This window comes from Medicago truncatula, chromosome 3 (assembly GCF_003473485.1).
Source record: "Medicago truncatula cultivar Jemalong A17 chromosome 3, MtrunA17r5.0-ANR, whole genome shotgun sequence".
Taxonomy (NCBI): Eukaryota; Viridiplantae; Streptophyta; class Magnoliopsida; order Fabales; family Fabaceae; genus Medicago; species Medicago truncatula.
Genome location: NC_053044.1, coordinates 8202732 through 8214884, shown reverse-complemented (window position 1 = coordinate 8214884; position 12153 = coordinate 8202732). Strand labels below are relative to the sequence as shown.

Genomic DNA, 12153 nt, shown 5'->3' with positions numbered 1-12153 from the left:
AATTGAAATTAACGAATTATGGGATTTTTTATTTATAAAATGATAAAACTATTTTATGTTTGTTACATGAAAAGAAAAAAATGGTTATAATTCTCAAATTTATCTATGCTTTAATCATCTTATTTTTCATAATTTTTGTTGCTACAACCGAGGGTAAGTCATTTTTTACACCCTTTTCTATTTTTCTTCTTTATCATCTACACATTTTTTTTTATTATGATCCAATAACAACATGTAATCAAAAAAAATCTACACAATTTTTTAACCTATTTTTGTAACATTTTTTTATTTATTTTTGACATGACAGGTGTTTTACCCTACATTACTGTCTCTGGCGATCCTATTCATTGCATTAATGCCTACGATTGTCCAAACGTATGTGTTGACTTTTTGATTTCACGATGCATTAACAACAAATGTTATTGCATGTGAGAATAACAATAAAGTTGAAATGTAATTAAGTATTATTTTCAAGCATATAGTTTTAGTGTAATGTACCTGGATACTTTTGTAATTTATCTCACATTTCGATATAAGTTTATGAGATATTTTAGTATCTTTGACAAGCTCAAAAACATATTGTCATATTATGCAACTATTGTTACCTTTTTTTGTAAAGGTCGTTAGTCTTTGTTCTCTCTTAAATGATAACAATAACCACATCAATATTTCTGTATAGCTACTTTCGACAATAAATGATTTTGTAGAATAATAATGTATTACACTTCTACAATTAGTTTAATATTGCTGAATTTTTTTTCTTGATAAGCCAAAATTTATTTCGAAGAGTACAAGGGGTACACTGACTCATGTACAAGTCCTTACAAAGGAATAGATGGCCCTCCTCAAATGTTGGCCCTCGTCAAATGTTCAAGTCTTCTCTAGAATCTCCTCCATGAGTAGATTCCGGCTAAAGTGAATCTCCAAGGCTGTCGTCGAAGATTAAACTCAAATTCACAATACACTTGTACAAAACCCCCCAAATCATTAAGGTGGAACCCTCAGAGTAGGGTATGCTCATAAAACTCAAGAAATCGCAACTAAATTTACAAGCACAATTTCTAAATTGAACGTTATTAATCTATAATTTGAATTCCACACTCAAAGTATCTAGTCGTTATTTTATAAAAAGTTTGCAGACAAATATTAAGACAAGATGAAGAGTGTTTGTGATTCTTTATAAAAGTATTGAATGAAAGTTAGCTTATATAGTTGATTTATAATAACTAAAAATAGGAATGATCGTTAAATTCTTAACTGACTCAATTTTATTAAAGTTGCTAAAAAAAATAACATGATTGATATACAAAGGACATTTGTATTGAAACAACACTTCTACAAACAAGGGTCCGAAATTTGTTTAGTTGAATTTAGCATCCAAGTTTCAGCAAAGGTTAGCAATCACTAAAGTTTTCACTCCATCTCATCTTTTTCATAGATTAGCATGAGTGCTAGTTCTTAGTGAATTAAAGTTATGATTACTTGAGTGATGCTTATGCTCACCTCATTTCTTGTTGGTGTGTAATCTGTTCATACTCTTCTTTATCTATCAATTTAGCTTTTTTTATGATTTCACATATGTCTACTTTTATCTTTGTTTTTGTGGTTAAGTTCATCATGAGTTAAACCTCTTTCGGTGGTTTAGTCATGATGAGGTTATGGTATTATTTAATTTAGATTTGAAGAACTATAACTTCATGCTTCTTTTAAGCAAACTGTTTTAACACTAATCTTTGAAAGTAAACCTTGATCACTTATATTTTTCTTGCCAAATCCATAGAACATGAAGGAGATGAGAATGAAAATGTTTGTTTAATATGAGTTACGTCCTTAAGTATCGGAAGGAGATGGGAACAAGAAATATTGCTTGAACTTAAAAGATCTTTGAGACATTTAGAGATGCGCAAAGATCTATTTAGAATTATTGTCAAAAGCCACTACTCATCCTCCCCATAGACTAAGAGCTACTAATGTCATAACCTAGTAATGTTATTAAATGTGTCAAGCTTAGAATTAGAAAAGTTTTCGAATAAATATTTAATTTAGTCTATATACGATCAATATCTCGTCAATTTTGTCTCTGAACTTTTAAAATCAACTATAAAGTCCCAAACCATGAGAAATACGTCAATTTGGTCTTTTCTGACTGATTTAGGGACCATATTGATAGATGAGAATATAGTTTAGAGATTATCTTGATGTATTTCTCGTTGTTTATGAATCTTTTACATTGATTTTAATAATTCATATGAGAAACTTTGCTAAAAAAAAAAAAAAATTCATATAAGAAACTAATGATAATTGGTTTAGAGATTTAAGACCCGTTTATTATAGCTTTTTTCAAAAAAGATTTTTGTAGTGTAATATGTTTTTGTTATAATTTTTTTAACAAATTTTTTTTCAAGAAAACCTTCATATGATAAATCCGTTTGATTAGCTTATCTTAAAACGTCATTCTAAGTATTTCATCATTTTGTTAAAAAACAAATTCGATACTAAATTTTGAAAAAATTTATAAAAAAAAGCTATTTCAAATATCTTTTCATAAAAATCATTTTTGAAAAATGTCATTTTAAAAAAATATGAAATTTTTACTATGTAAAATTTCGAACAATGAATACTTAAGTTAATGAATGTTAAAATCTCTTTTTTAACTTATACTAAATTAGTTTGAAATAACTTCTATTATTTTTGACTAAATTTCTAAAAGAATCTATTTTTAGAAAATACAAAGAAAATCTTTTTTTTTTAGAATCTAAAACGGGCTTTAATTGATTTATTAAAAGTTTTTTGTGTGTGGGGTCTTAGTACGTGGAGAGCAAGCATAAACCCAGACACAGAACCTGAACTTCTTCTTCTTCAGTGAAACAGTTCTCAACTTAACAAAACCAAATAATCGCGTTCAACTTCAACGCGATTCATCATAATCACTTATTCAACATTCGCAATGTTGATTCAGATTCCTCGCCTTACAAATTCTCTCAGAGACCCCTTCGATATCGACGAAGCTTATCTTCATCGCAAAACAGTTCTTCAAAATCGAAACACTCGCAAGTAATGAAATCTTAACCTATCTTTTTCAATTGTTTTTCAATAAAATTAAAAGTGAAAGTGAATTTTGAAGTTTCTTTGCTGTAATTGTTGATTTTTTTTTTTTGGAGAATGTATATGAAAATTGAGATGTTACTGGATTTTGATTTTGTTTTTTGTGATTTGAATGCTTGAAGTTTCTTTCTGCAATTTATTGAATGATTTGAGAAAATTCTCTCCCATGAAGAAAATGGAAAGGGAAATTAGAAGTTTCGTTGCTGAAATTTTGGAGTTATTTTGGGAATGGATGTGGAATTTGAGATGTTAGTGGATTTTGATTTTGTTTTCTGTGATTTGAATGCTTTAAGTTTGTTTGTGAAATTTATTGAATGATTCGAGAAAATTCTAGGTGCAAAAGTGAAAAGTAGAAGAGAATTTAGAAGTTTTGTTGCTGAAATCCGAGAGTTTTTTGGAAATGGATATGGAATTTGAGATGTTAGTGGATTTTGATTTTATTTCTTTGATTTGAATGCTTTAAGTTTGTTTGTGAAATTTATTGAATGATTTGAGAAATTTTTGCCGCGAAAGTGAAAAGTAGAAAAAAATTTAGAAGTTTCGTTGCCGAAATCCGAGAGTTTTTTGGAAATGGATATGGAATTTGAGACATTACTGGATTTTGCTTTTAATGCTTTAAGTTTGTCTGTGAAATTTATTGAATGATTTAAGAAAATTCTCAGTTTTGTTACTGAAATTGTCGAGTTTTTGTGCAACTGGATATGGAGTTTGAGATGATACTGAATTTTGATTTTGGTTTCTGTGATTTGAATGCTTTGAGTTCCTTTGTGCAATTTATTGGATGATATTGTTTTTGAATGATTCAAGAAAGTTATCGGTGCAAAGGTAATTTAGAAGTTTTGTTGCTGAAATTGTTGAGTTTTTTGGGAACTTGATATGGATTTTAAGATGTTACTGGATTTTGATTTTGTTTTTTTTTTTTGTAATTTGAATGCTCTGAGTTTCTTTGTTCAATTTGTTGATTTTTAATTTTTATTTTTTACTGTTCTGTGGCATTTATTATCTTTCTCAATTGCGATTTCTCTTGTTTTCGATTCTTCGAGAAGATTCTTGGTTCTGAGAAAATAAAAAGTAAAAGAGAATTTAGAAGTTTCGTTACTGATATTGTCGAGCTTTTTGGGAACTGGAAATGGAATCTGAGATGTTATTGGATTTTGATTTTGTTTTCTTTGTTCAATTTATTGAATGATTTTGTTTCTGAATGATTCAAAGATATTATCGGTGTGAAGAAAATAAAAAGTGAAAGAGAATAAGTTTTGTTGTTAAAATTCTAGTTTTCTGAGATTGATATGGAATTTGAGATGAGATACTGCTTGAATTTAATTTCGTTTTCTGTGATTTGAATGCTTCGAGCTTCTTTGTGCAATTTTTTGATTTTGTTTTTGGATTTTCTATTGTACTGTGGCATTTATTATCTTTCTCAATTGCATTTTCGATTCTTTAATGCTACAAGAAGATTCTCAGCGCAAAGGCAATGTGAAGTGAAAGAGGATTTAGAAGTTTCTTCGTTGAAATTCTCGAGTTTTTGGGAACCTGATATGAAATTTGAGATGCTAGTGGATTTTGATTTTGTTTTATTTATTTGAATGGTTTTAGTTTCTTTGCGCAACTTATTGATTTTGTGTTTGGATTTTGTACTGTACTGTGCCATTTATTACGTTTCTGTTTGGTTCCACTTTTGCATGAGCTAAAATTGATTGTAGAGGTTTAGAGTTGATTTTGACATGTTTGGTTCCTCCAGAGTAGAATTGATTTTGCCTCCAGAATTGATTTTGACATGTTGGTTCCGCCAGAGTAGAATTGATTTTGCCTCCAGAATTGATTCTACTTGAAGCTAGAAATTGTAGCTTCTGATTCTCGATTTACACTCAAATTTATTGTTCAACTCACTTCTACATGAATGTAACATAAGTAACTTTACCTGCAACTCTGTGTTAGCCAAATCAATTCAATCAAAGCCATTTTTTCTCATAACAGACCAAACATACATTAGTTTTAAGAGTTTGAGATGCTACTGGTTATTGCTTGCTTTTTAGTTTTGGTTTATGTGATTAGAGTGCTTCGAGTTTCTATGTTCAATTTATTGATTTTTTTTTGTTTGGATTTTGTATTGTGGCCTTTATCGGGCTTCTATGTTTTATTTAGATTTTGAGATGCCCCTGGTTTTTGCTTTTGTTTTCAGTGATTAGGATGCATCAAGTTTCTTTGTGTAATTTATTGATATTTTTTTCTCTTTGAATTTTGTTGCATTGATCGAGTTTATTAGTGTTTGGATTTTTGAGATGCTTACTAGTTTTTGCTTTATAGTTTTGTTGTCTGTGAGTGTGATTAAAATGCTTCAAGTTTCTATGTGCAATTTATGGATATTATTTTGGATTTTGTCTAGCAGCATTTATAGAGTTGATTTGTTTTTAGATTTTGAGATGCTACTGGATATCTCTTTTTGATATCTTTCTGTGATTAGGATGCATCGAGTTTCTTTGTGCAATTTATTGATGATATATTTTTGCTTTGATTTTGAACTCTGGCATTTAGTGTTGCAAGCTCGCTTGATGAATCTGAACTCGCGCGGAAAATTGTATATGGTTGGGAAGAAGGTATAGTTAAAGTTTTAAGATCAATGAGCTACATTTTTTTTTTTCAATTGATACAAAAAGAAAAATGTAGTTACTGATTGCATGTCTGCATTTGATAAATTGGTGAAGCAGCTTCATCGGAAGTGCGGCAAGCCTACAAGCAGTTTATAGGAGCAGTAGTGGGCTTGGTTGATGGAGAAATGCGCTCTGAGGATTTCCATGAGGTGGCGCTGACCGTGTACCGTCTTTTCAGCAGGCCAATTGACGAGGAGGATTCTATCAATAGAATTATTTATGATAAAAAGTAAGCATTGGCTTTCAAAGTTTTGATTTGGCAGTAGTTACCAGTATGAAGTGGTTAAATAGTTATATGAAGGCATAAAGTTATTGTTAAACTTCATATAGCTTTTGGAATATATGGATTATGACCAGCCTTTTTAAACGTCATTTAGAGGACTTGAATACAATGTTATGGAAATTCCCTAAATTTGTGTTGTCAGGTGCATATTACAAAGCGGTTGCCATAATAAGGATTACATATTTGATTGGTTGTTATCTGAGTCTTGAATGTTGGAGAGACTATAACATTTGTTCAAAGACTAAACTGTCAGTTTGTGACATTTGTGTGCAGGTTAGAATTGCAAAATCTTGTCGGTCATGCAATTGCTGATGCCAAGTTGAGGGAAGTTGCAGCTATAGCACAGAAACTCTTAAATTTGCAGCCCAACAATACAAATTCTGCCGTTTCTTTGGAAAGAGATCATGATGTTAAGGAGGGTATGGAATTTGGAGATGATTTGGTTTTTCAAGCCCCAGCTCGTTTCTTGATTGATGTATCTTTAGATGACGGAGACATAATGGATTTCAAAAACACAGTTTCATTAGGATTTCAGAAAGAAGAGTATAGTCATACTGACCCAACAGACCATTTTGTTGTTGAAGTAGAAAAGTTCAATTTGACTTGGTTAAGAGATGCATGTGATAAAATTGTTAGGAATTGTGATTCACAGTTATCTCGAGATGAACTAGCAATGGCCATTTGTAGGGTTCTTTATTCAGAAAAGCCCGGCGAAGAGGTATTGCTTAATGTCAATATTCTTTACAAGTATACATAACTAAGGTTTGCAAACATGAAACTTACACTGTTTCCTTCTCTTTGAAGATTGCCGGAGATTTGTTGGACCTTGTCGGGGATAGTGCATTTGAAACTGTGCAAAATCTTCTATTGGTGAGGATATGCTAGCTCCCTCTCTTATTTCTTAGAAAAGTCATCAGTGATTCTTTGTGAACTTCACTCTCCTTCACATGTCTCCAAATAATGATTGCTTTATAAAAGTGTCAACTTTTGCTTATGAAAATTTTCAAGTTTTTCCTTTGTTTGAGTAACATCTTCTTTTGGTCGGTGACTTTCACTTAAAAACAACATGGTTGTCAACTGTCTGACAGTGAAAGATACTTGAGTTACTTATATATTTGTTTGAATCATAATTGATGTTTTGTGACCAATTGTAGCACCGGAAGGAGATTGTTGATTCTATTCAATATGGCTTATCTGTATTCAAGTCTGATAAAAATGCTTCAAATGCTCAGTCTCGCATGCCTAGTTTTGGGACACAGGTGTTGACCATGTTCTTTATCATCAATCTGTTCTTCTTCCTCTTGAATACGATGAAATGCTGACATATGTTGTAGTATTTTAAAATATTGCCTCCCATAAGTAACTACTTCTCTTAGGTGACTGTGCACACAGAATCAGAAAAACAAATTGACAAGCTTCGGCGCAAGGAGGAAAAGAGAAACAGACGAGGAATAGAACATGCTGGGGATGGTGACTTGTCTACAATGGATTTCTCATCTTTACTTCAAGCAAGTGAGAGGAAAAATTTGGTTGATGTGATGATTGGTTCTGGAGATAGGTCAATAGCTGTTAATGCTCTTCCAGAAGGAACTATCAGAAAGTATCGTGAGGGGTATGAAGAGGTTATTATTCCCCCAAAACCAACTGCGCCAATGAAACCTGGAGAAAAGCTGGTATATCTCTTTATTATGATCTGTGAGATGCTTTCAACTATTAAATTGGAAATTGTGATTCCTTTATGGTAGAGATATTTCCCTCATTAACATATGAAACAAGCACAGTGAGTTTGATATATGGATTGCTGTTGCCCTGACTGTTAGAATTATTAGAAAACATCTTACAATATCTTTATATTATGTTAGTGCATCTTGATTTATCTCGTAGGATTAGTTTGTATTCTTAGAGTATCTTAGATTATCTCATAGGAAGATTAGTTTCTTGTTACCATATTAGAAAATATGTTATAATATCTTAATGTTTTGTTAGAGTATCTTAGTTTATCATGTAGGGTCAATTTGAAATCTTATAGTTTCTTAGATTATCTCCTATAAGGTATTTTTTGACATTCTAACATTGACATAAGTGGTTATTACAAGATGATACCATGTTATCATGCTACAATAAAAAAATTAGAAATCACATTTTGCATTTTATCTATCTCTTCCAAAATATTGACAAATTGCATGCAACTGCTTCCTCCAGTCCCCTAAAGCGGGTCATTTTAGTACTTGTTTGTTATGAAGTGGTGCTATTGATGCATATCTACTACAATCATGCACTTTCAGATTGAGATCCGGGAGTTAGATGACTTTGCTCAAGCTGCTTTCCGTGGTTACAAATCGCTAAACCGTATTCAGAGCAGGATATATCAAACTGTTTATGGAACCAACGAAAATATACTAGTGAGTGATCTGTGGTCTAGTTTGAAACAAAAAATAATGATCAAATATGCATTTTATTTAACAAAGAGAAAAAAACAGTTTGCTTTCTCGTTAAAAAGTGCTATTCTTGTGCTTGCAGGTGTGTGCCCCCACAGGAGCTGGAAAAACTAACATAGCTATGATTTCAATTCTTCATGAGGTGAATACTCATTTTATATTTAGCCTCCCTGAAAGTATGGTTTATTTCTATCATTTGAAATAATGTTTTACTTTTTTTCTCCCCTTAATGATATCACGAGACGGAAAAATGTAGATGTACGAGCTATTTGCTTTGTTTATTTGTTACTGTATTCCTTGAACTTACATCTTCCTTATAATTTAATTTTCAATTAATTTTTGTTATATTCATCACCATGTTGTTTCAGTGCAAATTACATGTGACAGTTTTGATTATACGCGTCACAATCCTGCAGGTGAATGTGGAGTTCTGTGAAAAGCCTTGTGGCCTAGTTATGCCCTTTCCTATCGATTTTATCCTGACTCTTCATAAGCAATTCATATTTTGCAGTTTAGTTTCTGTATCTTTCTGATTTGAAAGATTGACAAGAAATCTAGATTGTTGGATTGTGTTAAACCTCTTCCAGATTGTTGGATTGAGCGTGACTTGATTGGCCTGATAGCAGGTGGCCCAACAGATCTTGGATAGGCAATGATACCACCATCTTTGATTTTTATATTTGAGCCTAATTCATCCTTACAATACCAACTTGTAAGGTGAGAGGGGTCACTCTTTATAAATTCAGGTTGGACTCACTCAACCCCTACAAAATTGGCTTGTAAGGCGAGGTTGCCTGCAACCTATAAACACATTGTCAGGCCACAACTCATCTACTGTGAGACTTAACAGTTTTTTAATAATAAAACTGAAGAGACATGTATACTGAATGTTAGAATTCCACCATTGATGAATGTTGAGAAAAGCTTGAAAGAGGAGAGAGAAGAGAGAGAAGGAAGATTGTAACAGAATCGGTAACTAACTTGTATTTCACATTATGAACTATTACAAAGGGTTACAAGTATTTATAGGCTTTGGACTTAGAGTGAGACAGCTGGCACACACAGACCTGCCAGCTGTATTCAACTCATCATTACTTGCTAACTAAGCTTATACTTGTAACTAATTAGAATGCTATAACAGTTTAGATTCTATTCTCTAATACTGAAGAGTCAGAGTTTTATTGCTCCTATGATCACTCTAATATGTAAACCTCTCAATATGTATGCTGTGCTTTGCCTCCATTTCCTTTCAATATGCCGTCCTCCATTTCCAGTGAGAACGATAAACTCTCAACTCACTTTTCATAAAAGAGGCAGCATGTGAGGTGCACATTACCTATTTTTAAACCTCTCCAGGAGTTTGATTGTACGCCTTTATTGTATTCCTGTTGTTTCTTAATTGTTCAACTTGTTTGTGCCTTTTCATTTTTATGCTCTTTGAAGAGGATAGAGGATTTATTGTCCTTCACCGTGTGTTTTTTTCAATGAGAGAGCGCTTTTCATAAAGGATAACTTCTTTCCTCGATGATTTATTGTATGCAGATTGGACAACACTTCAAGGATGGTTACTTGCATAAAGATAAATTTAAGATAGTTTATGTTGCTCCAATGAAGGTATCTTGATGCATATTTTTCTCTTATTTCTATTTGTCTATTCAATTTTTCCTTTTTTCTACTGTGCATTTATGTTTCATATCATACCTAAATATAGATTCAATTCCATGCTTTGCCTTTTGTTCCCTGCATCTGTGTTTCATTTCTAATTTTGCATTCTGGTCCATTCTAGGCTTTGGCTGCAGAAGTCACATCAACATTCAGCCAACGTTTATCTCCGTTGAATATGAGTGTCAGAGAGCTTACTGGAGATATGCAGCTCTCTAAAAATGAACTAGAAGAAACTCAGGTTTGTGATGAAAATTTGTGGTTTTGGATTTCTTTGCCACCATGCAAATTGAGTTCCATTTTTTATTTTTTTCTTCCATGGTTTAAATCAGATGATAGTGACAACTCCTGAGAAATGGGATGTCATAACTCGCAAGAGTAGTGACATGTCACTCTCGATGCTGGTGAAGCTCTTAATTATTGATGAAGTGCATCTACTCAATGACGATAGAGGTCCTGTTATAGAAGCTTTAGTTGCTAGGACACTGCGGCAGGTAAGCCATGTGGTCAAGTGTGTTTCAACTTTTACGTGATTTTTGGTGAAAAGCACGCATGGGATATTTTTATATTTACCAAGTTGAGTTTACAAAGAGAAATCCAGACCGGCCTTTCTACGATGATGTTATTTCGGTTTCTTTTTCCCTGAATTTAAATGAAATCAAGAATTTTGATTAGATCAGCACTTCTTTCTGGTGGTTATTAGCTTGAATTAAAGTTTTGTATGCAAGCAGAAGAGGAAAATAATGAAAGAAACCTGATTATTTTCAACCAACCTTTTTTTTTTTAATACTACAACTCCATTGACTCTACAACATTTTGTAGACTAATTGTGCATTCTTGTAAGTAAATGTTTTATGCTGATAACTTCTGATATATTATGCCCATGGTTTTCCTGTATTTTATATGATATGCTGATCTGTGCGATGGTGCTTTATCGTTTATGTTGTGATGCCACAGTGCCACTACAGCCATTTATTTCTCCATGGGATAATTGGCTTCTAATTAAGGAGTTCCTTGTTGTTAATATCAGGTGGAGTCAAGCCAGTCAATGATACGCATTGTGGGCCTTTCTGCCACACTCCCCAATTACCTAGAGGTGTTCGGTCCAAATCATCTATACTTGTTTTTCTATCTTTTCTAACTGAAGTTTTGTATGCTGAAGTATCTACTGTACCTAACCTACAAATTCTAACCATTCATTTTTCCAGGTTGCACAGTTTCTAAGAGTAAATCCAGACACAGGTCTTTTCTTCTTTGATTCAAGTTATCGCCCAGTGCCTCTTGCACAACAGTATATTGGAATTAGTGAGCCAAACTTTGCAGCTCGTAATGAATTGTTGAATGTTATATGCTATAGAAAGGTCTTGTTCCATCTAAGTTCTTTCCAAATTGTTATTTATCTTGCACTGTTGGCTAATTTTCTATCTTTGGTTCTTTTGTTTGATTTAGGTTGCTGATTCTATTAGGCAAGGTCATCAGGCAATGGTATTTGTTCATTCACGAAAAGACACTGCAAAGACTGCTCAGAAACTGGTTTGTCATTTAAGAAATTTTACGTGGTCATGTTATTTGATCTGAAATTCTTTATCCTTGTCTTGCTGGTTTGCTGAAACCATTATGCTTTATTATATACTTCACTCTATATGAACAGATTATACTATTTTCTGCCTCATGCTTTGCTTTCAGTATCATCATTTTTATGTATTGTTCAACAGACTGAACTTGCACGAGCGAATGATGACCTTGAACTCTTCAATAATGACACACATCCACATTATTTCTTTATGAAGGTTGTCGGTGTAAATTTTCATTTAGATTTTTATTGTGATATCTGTTATTCTTGTGTTCATAAATTTTCTGTTTTATGCATTCTAGAAAGAAGTCGTTAAATCAAGAAACAAAGATCTTGTTCAACTTTTTGAACTTGGCATGGGTATTCATCATGCTGGGATGTTACGTTCAGATAGAGGACTGACAGAGAGGCTTTTTTCTGAAGGACTTTTGAAGGTAAGGC

At 32.5% G+C, this 12153-nt stretch overlaps 1 protein-coding gene across 2 annotated transcripts in view; it reads left to right on the top strand.

Annotated features, from left to right (window-relative positions):
* Positions 1-2809: 2809 nt before the first annotated feature.
* Positions 2810-12153, top strand: part of LOC11425401 (DExH-box ATP-dependent RNA helicase DExH14) — a 30672-nt gene continuing 21328 nt past the window's right edge. Inside the window, exons 1-17 of one of the 2 annotated variants that reach the window (XM_013603648.3) lie at positions 2810-3054; positions 5641-5702; positions 5814-5985; positions 6313-6757; positions 6844-6909; positions 7194-7298; positions 7416-7712; positions 8325-8441; positions 8560-8619; positions 10020-10091; positions 10264-10380; positions 10472-10633; positions 11170-11235; positions 11348-11500; positions 11589-11672; positions 11855-11929; positions 12015-12146. In XM_013603648.3, the coding sequence (XP_013459102.1) occupies positions 2948-3054; positions 5641-5702; positions 5814-5985; positions 6313-6757; positions 6844-6909; positions 7194-7298; positions 7416-7712; positions 8325-8441; positions 8560-8619; positions 10020-10091; positions 10264-10380; positions 10472-10633; positions 11170-11235; positions 11348-11500; positions 11589-11672; positions 11855-11929; positions 12015-12146 (2292 nt within the window). In that variant the 5' untranslated portion in view covers positions 2810-2947. The remainder of the gene's footprint in view (positions 3055-5640; positions 5703-5813; positions 5986-6312; positions 6758-6843; positions 6910-7193; positions 7299-7415; positions 7713-8324; positions 8442-8559; positions 8620-10019; positions 10092-10263; positions 10381-10471; positions 10634-11169; positions 11236-11347; positions 11501-11588; positions 11673-11854; positions 11930-12014; positions 12147-12153) is intronic. The other variant, XM_003598902.4, reaches the window with a different exon arrangement.